Raw genomic sequence first — 16,347 nt, 5'->3', positions numbered from 1 at the left:
CATACAATTGGCAAAACTGGATACAAATCCATTCCACCCAGTCTCAAAACTCTGAATTTATAAAAACTCAATGCAATTTCCTCTCTGACAAACTCCCACCTATGCTCGAGCTGTTGGCATCATCTAGATCCCTCTCCACCCTGAGGCTGAAGCTAGACAGCCACGGAAAACACGAGCCACCCAGCTTTGGTGGGAAGGCAGCAAGGGCAGAGGGCGTAGGGCTGCACCTCACACATGAGGCCATCACACACTCCGTGAGTACTCAGAGAGACCTCCTTAATAGCTCTAGCCTTAAGGAAAAGAGATCCCAAATAGAAGCCTTTATTTTCTCTAGCTTCTAACCATTCCAGAAGCTAGAGAGCAATGCTGTCCAAAGGAAATGTAATATGAGCCACAGACAAAATTTAAAATTTTCTAGAAGGCATATGAAAAAAGTAAACATCAAAGGAGGAAATTAATTTACATATATTTTATTTAACCCAATACAGCTAAAATATCATTTCTACATATAATTGATATATAAAACAAATATCAATAAAGTATTTTGCATTTTTTTTGCACTAAGTCTCAAATCCAGTATATATTATATACCTACAGCACATCTCAATCCGGCCTAGTCAATTTCAAATGCTCAAGAGTTACAGGCGGCTAGTAACTACCGTACTGGACAGCGCACCGGTGAGAGGTAGTTTTAAGGCCCAGACGACAAGACCCACACACCTAGTGCTACCACCCCTAGAATTCATAACAGTAAGTGTCACTGTCCTCCAGTTAAATTAGGAGTCAAGAAGAAATTTTCCTTAGAGCCAAAAAAGCTGAAATGAATCAGTAAATACAATTAGAACTAGTCTCACTGCTTAGCAATATCAAAACCTACAGCACTATGTAAAAATAATCAGTCTTACCTGTCAAAAGCAGGTGCATTGGCTTCAAACCCCCTTGACATACGAACACGATGAGATCCCACCTAAGATAAGAAAAATATGTGTAACCATACCAAAAGCCAACATGTAGACAAAAGAAATATTGTTTACAGTATGTAACAATGCATTTGCTAAACACCCAGTAGCGAGCTGAGTGATTGCCATTCATGATATTCTTTAAAAAACAAGTTCTAGGAGGTTCTCATCCCTTTTATTTTTTAAAACACAACCTCACAAAAAAAGAACTAGAAGTTAGACCATTATGAAACACTTGTAAACTAACAAGGATTCTTATTTATGTAAGATATTTTTAAGAGTGCTTTCACATACATTACCTTGTTTTAAGCTCAAATTACGTGCCCTTCATATGTCAACCGATATTGCCATTTGGGCAATAAAAAACCGAATACAGCCAAGTGAATAAACTTGTCCTCTCAGGGCAACAGCATTCATTTCAAAAAAGATTCGCATGACAATTCAGGCCTCCTGACAAAAATTCCTACTCTTCCGGGCTGCGGACAAGTGCAATGTCTACATATTCTTTTTTTCTCTGTTATGCTGAATACTCTGTTCACTCCTCCCTCACCCAAAGATCCTACAAATTAAAAATATTGTTCCTGGAAAAACAGACTTTCCAAGTCAATCTCTCAGGCACACAACTACAGTTACAGCACATTTTGCAGAATCAGAAAATCTGGGTTAAGAGAATTAAACAAGATGGAAAATAACTAGCGATTGTGTTTTGTTACAGTTTTTCTTTTCTCCTATAGGAAAGCAACAGAGAGATGAGGCAGAATTGAGAAAGGTATAACAGATGCCAAGAAGATGTACAGCAGTGAGACCAGATTCCTTCCCTGAATTTCACTTTTAAACATTTCCCTGAGACTTTGGGATCAAAGTTCCCCAGAATTCGTTCTTGCTAATCTGTGAACAAAGTGACTTTAAAGGCAGCGTGGGAGGAGGGCTGCCAAATCAGTCATGCAGTTGGACAAATAAAACTAGAAAATAAGCACTAATATGCCCATCCAATTCAGTTCAAAACTGAATTAACAGTATTATCATCCACTCAGCATTACCCCTCCTGATCTGATGAGACAACTGAATGACTGTCCTGAGAAATCAGTGGATTCTCTCTTTAGTGCTTTTTATTCTTAGTAAGAAATTGATTAGCCAAATGTCACATCTATATTCCATTTCATTTTCTAGTGCTTAACAGACTGCATAAAATCTTAAATTTTGAAAGATGTGTGCTCCAGGACTTTAAGCATTTTAGGCGGCAGAAAACTTTCTCTTTGGAGTCCTCTCAGGTAATTGCCTATACTATAAAAGTTCAAGACTTAGCATTTTGTTTATTCATTAACATTTATCTTGCACAGTACTCTCAACTGTTAAGAAGGTGAAAAAAATACAAGTTTTCTCATGTTTTTTAGGTAACGGCTGTGCTGGTTCCCTACTGTCTGCTCCCCAACGCATATACACAATTAGCTACACATCATAACACTTACAGCAATCTGTTGGTTAGACTAGACTAGGTTTTATTACCCAATGTTAAAAAAAAATTCTATAATAAAAAAGTTATGTCAATGGTGATAAAAGTTTTAAGGCTTTAAATAACCATAAATTTACCCCATTAAAAAAAAAAGTTACATCAAAGGTATTTTTAGAAAACCATTTCATTGGGTGGTATGGAACATCATCTTCTGACAATAGTATTGCTTCGTGTTCACATACTTCTGAAACTTCAATTCAACCAAATATTCAATGTGCCACACCACGCCAGGCATAAATCTCATGATGCTTACCATTTTTAAGACTAATATAGGCTATAATATAATGTAATGATATAGTATCAGAGGAACACTACAAATTATAAATGCTAAATACCTTCAAAAAAAGGAAATCATAAGTAAAATGAGTGAGTTGCCAGCACTTGAAATATCACTCTTACCTGGGCAGCACCTTATGACAACTCTTATGATGCCTCGAACTAATTGATACTGATGTTTATCTTTTCCATAAAAGGCCTGTCTCCCCAAACAGATTGCAAGCTCTCTCTGAAGCATCACTACAGTCTTTGAATTTCTCATAGGATACAAGACTATATACACCTAATGTGTACAGAATAATACACGTATAGAAGAACTTAAGGATTTCATGAAGAGATCAGTGTGGAGGAGTGACCGGAATCCATTCCACGAGATCTGAGTCGGCTACTGAAGGACAACAAACCTTCGTTTGGGGAGCAGAGGATTCTTGCTAGAAACAGCCAGGCATGAAGCCAGATAAGTAGAGGAAGCCAGAACACGAAGAAACGGGTGCACAGATCTGCTGAGTGAAATAGATCAAAAGTGGTAAGAATGGCCAGAAAGCAGGGAGGAGACCAGTTAGAAAACTGTGAGAATCTTCCAGGCAAGAAGGAATTATGAAGACCTTAACTGAGATGACAGGAGTGGAGATGAAAAGAAAGAGAAAGTCCCAAGACCTAGGAGAAAGCTGGGGCTAAGCGTCACAGGGCCGCCTTGCTGGCTCAGGACTGGCCGCTGGAGCAGGCAGGGCTGGATACGCCGCAAGGGCGGCAGGAAAGGATCCAGTACAGCACAAGTTCTCTAATTTGAGTGGTTAACTTAACCACTCAAATTAAAATGCAGATTCCTGGCCCAATTCCAAAAGATTCTTTTTTTGAATCTTTTCAAAAAGATTCAAGTTGATTCAAGTTGCATCTTTCAAAAAGATTCAAGTGAAGTTGAGGCCATGAATCTGCATTTTAAAATCACTTCCAAAGATTCCTTTAAAATATTTTAAGAACCTGAGAGGAATTATTCATGGACGAAAAGAGGTAGAACAAGGGACAACTGCCTGAGGATTCTCTGTCTGTGACTTGTGAAGTGCGACATCTCACTAGGCAACACTAACTTCAAGGATTCCCAACAATAAATTCCAGTCCCGAGAACACACAGGACACCTAACGACCATTTACAGCCACCCTAAGTCAAAAGTCCTTATTTGTCTTCTATGAGAAAATGAACTTGGGGTCTTGATATTTTTATTTTTTTAAAAGCAATATCTATTATTTTCATTCCTCTATTCCTACTCTTTTAGAATGGTGGGGAAATGATAAAAGATACTCATGAAATGGATCCATCCCTGTTCAAAGAAAGGCTGGCTTTAAAAACTACTAAGCTAAATAACTGGGAACTACTGACCCAATCCTCAACCCAACCTGAGACAACAGGCCAGCTCAGTGATGATTTGGCAGAACTGCTGGACTGCCTTGATGTCTCAAAAATCACTATCTCCATCAAGAAAGGCAAGATTTAAAAATCTGTAGTTTTCAGCCCATAATCAAATGACATTATCCAGCCAGACTACTTGTGTGGACAGGCCCCAGAACACAGAAGGAAGCCGGAAGGAAGTCCCACCCCAGGAGGATCCCTCAGTGTAACTACTCAGGATCCAACCTTACTGAATAGCCAAACACTGTAATTCTGGACTTCCTAATAGCACAGAAAGCAGGTAAACAGAGGGCTTATAAATAGGCTATTACAATCTCTTATACTAGCCTGTCTCTAGAGCAAAAGCATTTACCTTGCATCAAAACAGGGTTTTAGAAATTTCTTAAAGCAAATATTCCAAACACCCTCCTCTGGTCACAAAAAGTTTGGAGAAGTGGGGTAGGGCGGGTATTCTTTCCCAAGAGAGACTTGGGGAGCAATGTATCTATTTAAGTTACGCCTATATGCCAAAGATAAAACCCACATGAGTTAAACTGGTCTTAACGAGAACTCAGGAATTTTAGCAAAGCAGCACAAGTATTAATCCTTGTTAATTCTTAGCCTGTCTTGAATAAACTGCCTTACTGAAAAGGTTCAAGTGGTCTGCAATTCTCCTCCACAATAACCATCCTAGAATAAGAGAGATACAACTGTGAACTAAATGGAGGCAAGATTTTTTTTTTTTCTGTTTTCTCAATACTGTAGACTGAGGCACAAAATTTACTACACATTATATACCAGAAGCCTAAAATGAATATAATTTAACACTTTCAGAACTAAACATGTTTGAGTAAAAATAAAATGCAAAATCACACTACTATGGGCAATCCAGTATTATGATCTTAGGTGAAAAAAAATCTTACATTTAATCAACAAAGGAAAGTTTAGGAAAAAAAGATCAGAAAGCAAAACAGAGAACATATTCAAGATGACAAGTCACTACAAATTACAAAGTAAAATTTCAGTAGCAGATATATTCTTATTAACAACAATAGCTAACCCTTACCTAGTGCTGACTGTGTGTGCCAGTTACTATTCTAAGCACTTTCCATTTCATCCTCATAAGAACCCTAAGACCTAAGAAGTAGGAACTACTAATATTATTCCCATGTTACAGATAAGAAACCTGAGACACAAAGGGGTTAAATCACTTGTCCAAGATCACAAAACTAGTAGTGGTAAGTAAGGGCTCAAACTGAGAAGTCTGGTTTCAGAAGCTTTGTTTTAACTACTACATTTTTCTACCTACAGAGACTAAATTGTTATACACTAAGATACTGAGATAGTAAGCACAGAAACACTTTGAAAATCAGTGTGCCATGAAAACGTCAAAATTTTAATATTAAATATGGGAGCTGAATTTCTATGGATATTTAAAAGAACATTAAAGGAAAAAATAACTAGAACAATTCCAGGACCTCTGTACTTGGATCCTCATTTATGGATCTAGCTAATATTATTAGACTGAGTAGTAGAACTATCAAATGAACTGATAAACTATCCTGAAACTTTAGAAAATATGGAAAGTTCTCAAGAGAAAAAAAACCTGAATGTCAAAACGCATACCTGCAACCCTGGTTGCTCCCAGAACAATGGGACAGACCCCCGGATTTGTATGAAGGAAGAAACACAGTCATCTAAGTACACAACCTACAGAGAAAAATAATGGGTAAAATGTTTCCACAGACGAAGCTGTTACCTCTACAGCAAACGACAAGTTTCCTAACTTCTAGTGCACGCCAGTTATATCTCATGACCAATCTCTCATATACAAACGATCCTAACAAAATATCCAATAGGCCACTAAATAAGTTGGATTCTTTTTTCAACTAGTGATAGTTCTTCTATATACATTAACCAAGAAAATCGTGACTATAGAAGCATAAGAATTACAACTTTTAAAAAGGAATTCCTTTTGAATTTCAATGTTTTATACATACACCTTCAGAGTTCATTTTTCTTCTTTAGCTTTTTCTATTTTTCAAAAACTAATTTGAAGATCTGAAATGGACCGGGGGCATCGCCTGAATTTACAATTACATAGTTTCATAGTCAAAAATATTATAACTTTTCATTTTAATGGTACTACATACCTAGCTTTAAGAGTTGGGTTTGACTTAATTTCATCAAAACACACTTTTCTTAAGCTGTCTGGCTCTATAATTGAGGATTTTAAATTCAATACTAAAACGTATGACACTGGCAATGCCATGCTGATTAGCAAAAAGTTTTGTTACTTACTTGAAGAGCCATGGCTAAATAAGTTTGTTTTTGGGAATCCTCTCTTAAGGCTAATAAGTAGCCAAGAACAACCATAAAACGACATTACAGATGTCGAAATGAGTTCTGAATCAATAAAAATCTGTTATCGTACTATTCTCTGTGCCCCTCCCCTAATACATGAATTAAGCAATATAAACATATACCTGTTCTGTTTCTACAAAATTGGCGACGTGACCATCATCATTTGTTCCCCGGACATTGAACCTGGTCCCAGCTCGTTCACAGCTTAGCCTGGAAACGAGGCAAGCCTTTGCCTGTTTATGAGCAGCATAAATTGTTCTGACTTCTACTCCGCCACACATGAGGCGTAATAACCAGTCATCGCAATTCACACCATAGTGCTTGAGATGCAAGTGCAAAGACTGATTCCTAACAGAAAAAGAAGTAATTGCATTAGCGTAATGAGCACTGGACGACTCACAGCGTACATTTCAAAATGTTGCTCCTGGAACATGCACATTAAAAGGCACCAAAAATAAATCAATTCATTTACATTTACTATGGCAGGGATTGGAAGATAGGGCTACAAAATGAGATCCTTGGACATGTGATCTATGGTCCATAGAAAAGCAGCATACATTCTATGTTTTTAGAATCTGGGCCCCATTTCTCTTATGTCTTTATTCATAATGTATTTATCACTTGTTCCAAAAAAGGGTTTCATACACACATCCCCACCCTACTTTAGAAGGCTCTACTTAAGGCTTGACTTTTATAAGGCTCCATTTTAATTAATTTAAGTTTAAACAGCCAGAAGGGCTAGTGGTTACCGTATTAATGCATGTCTAGAGTTTTCCACTGCTCCAAATACTTTTACATTCTAGATAACGGATGGGGCCTGGTTGCCAAACTTTTTTGGGGCAAAGAGTTTTGTTCAAACGAACACGCAGAAGCCTGGTGATCAGGAAACATAAAAGCAGAGTTGCTACGGCTAAAGCAGGGCTGAGGGGCTGGGGTCCTGCCACGCCGGCCATCTTCTCATCCTGCTGACCGCCTCAGGGGCTCTGTCCAAACCTTATTCCTCCAACAGCAAACACGTGAAGCTCCTCACCAACCTACCACCAAAGCAAATATACTGTTGTGAAGAAAAACTTTCTATCTGGTACTTTCAGATAAAAAGGTGCCTTACAAAAGTGAAGTTTCTAGAATACTGAAGCTTAGTTCTCTGAGTTTTAAAACTACCAATCTAAGCGGAAATCTTTCTTAAGTGCTTTGCACTATCTTGTTGTCTTAAGAGGTATAAAAACAATGTCACAGCGTTTTCTTGACGCCTTAGGGCCATTAATACCAAGAATACACAGCAACGCGGCTGGAGCAGTTGTCCCCAACCCCCTCCTCAAGTGACAGCTGTAGGAGAGAGAAAACAGGTGGTGGCCACGTGCAGCCCTGGAAAACCAGCTACAACCCCAGCCCTTCTCACCCGCTCAGGAAAGCATACTGGAATGGCGATGAGTAGTAGGATTACTCGGAGGATAACATTAAATCCAATGACCGCCATTAATTTCAAAAGAGGACGTAAGCTTCCACGCTTACTATTATCTACATTGATCTGAGGCAAAGCTCAAACTGTGACCCAGTCTGTCCAGACACCACAGCTGAGGCCCCTGTCCTAGCAGAGGTCCCCCATTTAAATAGGAGCGGGATCCATACATTTGTTCAGGTAGAGTTTCTCCCTCTGCTGTCAGTCTTCATTTTTCTTTACAGTCAATGCCTTGCTGTTTTGATTGTTTAAATTTACACCTGACTCTCGACTGGCAGCAGCCTCAAATCTCCAATGGAGGAAGTTGCTACTCTCTGGCTACAAAACTTACTTGGCTGTATCCTGGAAAATACTCCTACTAATAAGCTGCAAGGGTAGCACAATGAGTTCTAAGAGCTTTCGTTTTTCTATACTAAGTGAAGCTCCAGTATCCAATCCTTAGCAAAACTGTAGAAACTGTAAAACGAGCAACACTCACCTTTGGCATTTCAGCGTCCCCTTCGCTCAGCCTGTCTCCTGCTGGATAAACCCTTCAATCTGTTATCTAAATTTGCCCCAACTCTAGCCATAATTGAATGAAAGGATACATGAATTATTCCCACTGATTAAACTTAGTGATGTTCTGGACTGCTGACCATTCAGCCAATGCATCTGCACCTGCCTGGACTTCTAATTATGGCAGGAAAACTTTTCTCTCTCAATCAAGGAAATTTTGGGTAAGAATGAGCAGGGGGGAAAAGGTAAGGATAGCTGCCCTAAGTCCAGCTGCAACACCGTTACCTTTTGCAGAATCTTCAATGTCTCTTCCATCAGAAAAGTGTAGGGCTGACACAAGCAGACAGGACTCCGTCCACTCATCTGTCCCACTGACCTCCCCACCACACCCCACCCCCTGACTACAGTGCTCCAAAGCCCTTTTCACTCTGCCCTCTCTGCTCCCCCATGCCACTCCTCTGGGCAAAGATACTTCCATGTGATCTACAAGGTGACCAAGCTATTGCTCTGAAGTTAGCTTCCTGTCCTAAGGTTGTTGACTTTAAGCCCTCTAACACCCAGGGCCTTCTCCAGGACCATAATGGCAGATAGCGAAAGTGGGAGGGAAAGTATACAGGAGGAAACACCCTGAATCTGAACTACTGAGGGAGACCGAGAGCAGAGAGGCCCGGACTTTGGCCTTATAACATAAGTAAACAAATGAAATAAAATTTGTCCGTTGTGTTAAGGAAAAAAGTCAACATCGATGCTGACTGTGGACAAGAGAACAGCTATACTAGAAATCTGGTCTGCTCCAGTAAAGTGGTACTAATTACAGTCATGTGGGCCCTGCCCCCATTAGTGCTTACTTACAATACAGCACACTTACGCATAATCGTGAAACATGGCACAGTTACATATTTTATTATGGTAAGTTTTATTAAGTCTTATTTTATTACAGTACTAAACTTTATCCCAGCGTACTACTTCCTCGTAGTCGGTTGCTCTTGAATCAAGATCATCTACTTACAACCTTAAAATTAAAAATAATAAGGGAATGTGGGCTTAGAAAGGCAATGCTGCCAGAGACAAGACCTCAAAACTAAGAACAGTGGACGTGAGTAACGCAATTGTATTACAATTAATTCGTTCCTAATTTTAAAATAAATATTTTAAATATATGTCTGAAATGGAAGGTCAGTCTAGATCAGGGAGAGTAAATGGGTTTCACATCACATGACAACTTTTAAAAAATGACAGTGGATGCCTGCTATGCTCTGCTGAGGATACTGCAGCAGGAAAGAGCGGTGTGCTCAATGGGCAATGCCCACTGCTGCTATCTCTGGAAATAACTGTTCAACCTTCTATGTTGCACAGCACGTGATTACAAAGGGAAAAATGTAATATGAACTCACCAGAAAAATCTATTATCGGTTGTATGTTCTTGCATGCTACGATGGGCATTAAGACTCAGATCCAAACTGACTCCAGATGCAGACCATGCGAAATAGAAGTTTCCTGAATTCAACACTTTTCGCACTTCTGAAACGCGATCCTCATCTGAAGAATCGATTCGTAGTGATATAAATTCAGTGGAAGTAACTCGGAAAACTTCAGATTCTTGAATTTTTCCAACAGACATACATCCAGTGACAAGGACCAGATAATGTAACATAGTATCACCTGCAAAAACCAAAGACTTTAATTGGATGAAAAGTCCCAATGTTTTTTAAGCTATTCAAAGTTTCTTCCGCCTTCCTTCTTGTGTCTCCATGTTTGAAAATCTGGCCTTGTGGTTATTTTAAGTTTATCATAGACATGTTTAAGTTCACAACTAGATTTTGGCAAAAGTTAGGGGAAAAAATCCTTGTTTAGATACATTCAGTATAATGAAGCATTTAAACATTAACAGAATAATCTCACATTTATGAAACTGTTCCTCTACTTAATTGAAGGGTATGCAAGATTTATCAAATTAAAAAAATATATATGCGTTATCTTCCCTACCTTTCCTTTAAGACTGTTAGGAAGTTCAGACAAGACAATGAATGTGAGAGTTCTGTGTAAATGGTAAGGTTGAAAAAATGGCACATAAATGTGAGCTGCTGCTGCTGCTATGTGGACAAAAAGTCCTTGGAAACAATTTATAAAGCAATTTGGCTTATAAAAAACTCAGGGATTTTTTCATCTAGTTTTGACAAAAATTCTGTGCAATGGGTATGAAGGTGGAATTCAGCAGTGGTGTACTTTGGTTTTTTTGTTTGTTTTAATTCATTAATTAATCTTATTTTTGGCTGTGTTGGGTCTTTGTTGCTCTGCACGGGCTTTCTCTAGTTGCGGTGAGCAGGGGTTACTCTTCATTGCAGCGTGCGGGCTTCTCACTGCGGTGCCTTCTCTTGTTGCGGAGCACGGGCTCTAGGCACGCAGGCTTCAGTAGTTGCGGCTTGCAGGCTCCAGAGCGCAGGCTCAGTAGTTGTGGCACACGGGCTTAGTTGCTCCGCGGCATGTGGGATATTCCCGGACCAGGGCTCAAACCCGTGTCCCCTGCATTGGCAGGCGGATTCTTAACCACCAGCAGTGGTGTACTTTGAACGTGGGCTTTAACGTAGGCAGAAGCACCCTGCGCCTTGGCTCCTCCACTACTTATTATCCAGACCAACTTCACTGTGTTAACATAACCAACCTGAGATATCCACCCTTAGAAAATAAGATTAAAACAAATCTCACTGGACTGCGAGGATGACCCAAGACAGTATTAGCTAAGAGCTAGGCACAGTACTTTACACGTGATAGATTCAAAACATATGGCAAATCTCCATTTGATAGACCAGAGCTCCTCAAAGTATGCCCCATGAACCAGTTCACAGGTACCAGTTCATGGTGAGAAAAGGTGCTTCTCCTAGAACAGAAAATGGTATCACTAAGTTTACCATTTGGTTTCGCTGACTTCTTTTTTTCTCCATAGTAAGACTTTATCAATGAAGGAAGCCATGTGTTGATTTGCACGATGGTGCTGGCTTCTCTTCTCATCCAGACCAATAACAAAACAGTTTATGGAACGTAACCAGTCCTTGGGCCACGCTCCGAGTCACACCGTTATAGAATCATAAAGGTTACTTTGCAGCCCATGGTGACACTAGGTAGCAGACACAGGCTCGACTGAGACCTTTTGAATACAAAGCAGATGTCTTTTCCACTATAAACCAGGGAAATCAGTGTGTGGTTCCCACTAAGACATCTTTTCCTAAATGCACTGAAACAAGGAAAAAGGGCAATGCCCTGATTTTCTCTTTTGACAACTGATACCAGTCTCTTAAAGTGTTCAAATAGGACGCTGTCTCTGGAACTTAAAATCACAAGAGCACCAGCATGTAGCATGCCTTTTCGGGCAAGAAGCATTATCTCAAGATTAGCTTAATTAAGGTTTAAAAGCTGTTACCACACTTATAGCTCAGATATAGAGTCTGAAATAGATGTCTCTCTCAAATCCTTAGAATTACAAAAACAGAAACGAAAAAAATAGATCAATTATATCGACTACTTACCAAGATTTAATCGTAAAACACCTAAAAGTCCATAGGCATCGAGAACTTTGGAGTATGTACTCTTGATTGCTTCTTTTTCTGCTGATGCTATAAAAATCAATCAATCAATAAATAAAAGTTTTAGGGTAAGAAAAAGGACCTGAAACATCAGATTCTATTTAGCTATAAAGCCAGAGTTTCAAGCAAAAATGTCCAAATCTAAACCTGATATTCTTAACATAAATGCATCGCATAAAAGATTTTTTCAAACCAGTAAATTAACAGTTTTTCCCAAAGAATTAACAAGTTACTCCAGCCCCATCTATTCCCTAATCCATCCTCTCCTAAAGATCTGAAGTACTACCTTTAACAATATTCGTATGTTTTGGAGGTTGCTTTTGAATTTTCTTCTCTGTTCCACTGATCTGTTCACCTACTCTAATACCAGGAACACTCTCTGTTATGATATCCCCTATAGGACAACACCCAACTCCTTAACAAAGAGTCTTCCAGAATCTGGCCTCAACATACCCTTTCTGCTTCATTCTTCATAACTCTCCTCTCCTTCCCACCCCCTGCATCTTAGGCTCCAATCATATTAAACTATCACTATGGCCCAAGCATGGTCTTTTACATTTCTGCACCTTTGCACAGCGATCTGGCTTTCTGCCTGAAAGACTCTATACCCAACCTTTGCCTCTTGGCAAAATTCTATTCACCCTATAAAAACACAGGCACAAAATCACTTTCTGGAAACCTTTCTTTACTCCTCCAGGCACAGGTCTTTCACAGAGCTCCCTCTTCACGCTGCCCAAACATTTAAAATATACTCATTGCTTGTCCTTCTCATTAGCCAGCCTGCTCCTTGAAGGCAGGAATTCTGTCCTATTCATCCTTTCATCCCTAACACTTAGAACAGTGCTTGACGCACAAAAGGCTACTAACGTTTAAATAATGAAAGCTAATGGCAATACTTGACCACAGAGTCTAGCAGGGGGGAAATCGTCATTCTGGCCTTTGTCTGGATTTATTTCTCCTGCTATGAAGTTAATGTTATCTGCTAATGAATATAACGCACAGAATAATTTCCCTAGGACAGGCTGTTGTGGTTATTCTATTCAGAAAAAACAAAACAAAACAAACAAAAAAACAAATCCTGAAGCTTTAAAGGAAAATGCCTAGTTCCTAGCAAATACACTTATTAAAAATTGAACACAGAACCAAAGAAACATAAACCACAGCTAGTAACTCAATGGACGAGTACAAATACTACATTCTAAGGTCTACAAATCTGGAAAGGTATGAGCCTCTTTCTCATTCTATCCTTTCCCTTCCAGTTCTTTTCTTCTTTACTGCCTTCCCTTATCCACTCCCTACCCACAACCCACCAACTCACCTCTTAGCTGACTGGTTTACTCCTCATTTACCTCTTATCTCTTGCACTTACCCCTTTTCCCTTTCCCCATTCCTCTATGATCTGTACATGAACGATAGTATGTTATAAATTCTAATAAATTACATTCTGATACAGAATTATAGTACATTTTTAAAATTTATTTATGGCTGCGTTGGGTCTTCATTGCTGCACGCGGGCTTTTCTCTAGTTGAGGCAAGCGGGGTCTACTCTTTTATTTTTTTTGCGGTACGCAGGCCTCTCACTGCTGTGGCCTCTCCCGTTGCAGAGCACAGTCTCCGGACACGCAGGCTCAGCTGCCATGGCTCACAGGCCCAGCCACTCCGCGGCATGTGGGATCTTCCCGGACCGGGGCACGAACCTGTGTCCCCTGCAACGGCAGGCGGACTCTCAACCACTGTGCCACCAGGGAAGCCCGCGGGGTCTACTCTTCATTGCAGTGCATGGGCTTCTCATTGCGGTGGCTTCTCTTGTTGCGAAGCATGGGCTCTAGGCACACGGGCTTCAGTAGCTGTGGTCTGCAGCCTCAGCAGTTGTGGCTCGCGGGCTCTAGAGTACAGGCTCAGTAGTTGTGGCACATGGGCTTAGTTGCTCTGCGGCAGGTGGGATCTTCCCAGACCAGAACTTGAACCCGTGTGTCCTGCATTGGCAGGCAGATTCTTAACCACTGCACCACCAGGGAAGTCCCTCTCTGTCGACCTTTATGGCCAACAAAATGGCTATCTTCTCAGTCTACTGCTTTCCTAATAACCCATAGTACTCTGCATTAGAGCTCTTTTCCTTTGTTTTGAAGCTCTTCTCCAGGGTTCTACAGACCAGCTCACTTTCTCTGCCTGCCTCACCTCTTTTCAGACCATCTACTCTTATGCTTGCTTCTTCCTAGTTATCCCATTTCTGCCTTCGAATGAGCTGTGCTCTGCTAGCTGGCAGCACAGGCCTTATAAGACTGAAGGACTCAGTCACTCAATTAGCCGATACTGTCACAATTTTCTAGTATGTTCATTATTAGGGGTAGGTCTTTATCTTTATCAAACCACCCAGTATGAAGTTAAGGAGTGAGGAAGATTTCACCAAGCCACTGAAGTTACGGGGATTTGAACTTCATTCTGCATTCCTAGAGTTCCTATGATTATTACTGCACTATATATTTAGGAACAGTTACTCCTAACATTCAGTGACAAGGAACACAGCTAGAAAACATCACAACATAAATTTTAATATTTTATAAAGAAAAACAGGAACTTCTTCCCCTAAATACTGCCTTGTTAAGAGTACCACATGTACAAAAGCAAACCTTAGAGAGGCTTGCTATCTCTGATGACAGAAGGCATGGCTTCCAGGGCAAATACTATTCCAGAGTTTTACAGGTTACATGTTACATGCATTTCAAATACTATCACTGGTAGAATAATATAGACATTACTAGATGTATCTATCAGTTTAGCAGCAACCAGTTGGGTTCCAATACCAGCAGCTAGTAAGGGTTAAAAAGAAAATATATTTTTAATATTAAGTCATCACCTTCCCTTAGAAAAGAGAAAGTCATTTTATAACAAATTATCCTGCAACAAAATGTTCTCTCTCTAATAATGCATAATAATTACCTTTTCATTAACTGTGCTCCAAACATATGAATCTACCATGTCTTTCAGGCCCAAAGAAGACCCATCTATTAGACTGTCACCTGATACAAACATGCAGACAAATGTCATGTTGCCTGGTTATTTGTGCTCTTGTATTATATTCTGAGGCTCAAGAAACAGGACACATTTAAACACACAATTTAAACTAAAGTGCATATTCTTAGATAAAAGTATGCTAAAAGAAAAAAAAAAAGATTCAAAGAATAGATGAGATTTCATCTTCCCTGCCAGGAATTTTTTTGGTTTCCCCTCAAAATATTAAATGAAAAATTTAAATGATTTTTTTAGAGTGATGAATATTATTTTAGCTGAGGTACTTGTATATTGTTTCTGTGATGATCACGACAGTAGCTAACTAGTTACTGGGCTAGGTATTTTTCATGTGTTATTCAATTTCCACAAGCACCCCATGAGCAGAATTGTGACTACTTCCACTTGACATGAGGAAACAGGCTTAGAGAGATTACTAAGTTGCTACTAACCTGTTTAAGCTTAAACAGAGTCAGAGAATGCAGCTTCATGAGGGAAGGGGCTTTGTCTAGCTCGCCGTCCTATCCCCGGTGACCTAGCTCAGTGCCTGGCACCCAGGAGGGGTTCAGTAATTTATGTTCAATGAACTGGTGAATGCAATTTCAGAGCCATATGAACGTTTATCTCTAGACACTTCCAATTTCATAAAAGAAAACCAAGTGTTTTCTTCTTAAATATTTTTATTTAAGGACTGCAGATGATTACCTATTTTTCCATTTACGCTTCAAAGGTTTGGGGTGGATGGAAGGAGGTCCTTTGCAGGCTGTGAGAGTCTAGGTAGAGTAAGAAGGGTGGCCCTGTTCATGGAGTTGAAGCCAGAGGTGGGGAAAGAAAGCATCCACTTGGGGGGAGGAGCAGCCGGGCAGGAGATGAAGTCTGAGTGAGGAGGGTGGTGTCCATCCAGAGACAGTAGGAGTGGCCTGGCACAGGATGAGAAGGCAGGGTGCACTGGAGGGAGCCCCAGGCAGGGTGCTGGAGCCCCACTGGGGTGAAGAAGGCAGCCACACGGTGGAGGAGGCTGCAGCGGCAACAGGAGAGTGGTTATGCACAGGGGAATGATCAAAGACCACAGGAGTAGGCTTCTCACTGTCAGAGAAGGGAACTGCAAACATGGAAAGAGAGAAAACTAGAAAGGACACTGCAGTGCTGATCAGAATTGGAGTTACCAGTATGAACTCACAGTTTTCTAGTGAGACAGACTGACACAGATATAAATGGGTGGGTATAACTACGTATGCATATCATATACACTTACATGTTCTCCTTAGCTCTAGCCATTGACAGGACCACAACCAGCAATACTC

General features: G+C 40.1%; 1 protein-coding gene across 12 annotated transcripts in view; it reads right to left on the bottom strand.

The window, feature by feature from the left end:
- SYNJ1 (synaptojanin 1) overlaps window positions 1–16,347 on the bottom strand; it is an 89,120-nt gene that overhangs the window by 53,543 nt on the left and 19,230 nt on the right. For all 12 annotated transcript variants that reach the window (XM_060297836.1, XM_060297838.1, XM_060297837.1 and 9 more), the window contains 5 exons: window positions 11,978–12,064; window positions 9,848–10,115; window positions 6,622–6,847; window positions 5,762–5,845; window positions 906–967 (listed from right to left, as the gene is read on the bottom strand). In XM_060297836.1, the coding sequence (XP_060153819.1) occupies window positions 906–967; window positions 5,762–5,845; window positions 6,622–6,847; window positions 9,848–10,115; window positions 11,978–12,064 (727 nt within the window). The remainder of the gene's footprint in view (window positions 1–905; window positions 968–5,761; window positions 5,846–6,621; window positions 6,848–9,847; window positions 10,116–11,977; window positions 12,065–16,347) is intronic.

Source organism: Globicephala melas, chromosome 4 (assembly GCF_963455315.2).
Source record: "Globicephala melas chromosome 4, mGloMel1.2, whole genome shotgun sequence".
Classification (NCBI taxonomy): Eukaryota; Metazoa; Chordata; class Mammalia; order Artiodactyla; family Delphinidae; genus Globicephala; species Globicephala melas.
This window is presented reverse-complemented; position numbering and strand designations above follow the sequence as displayed.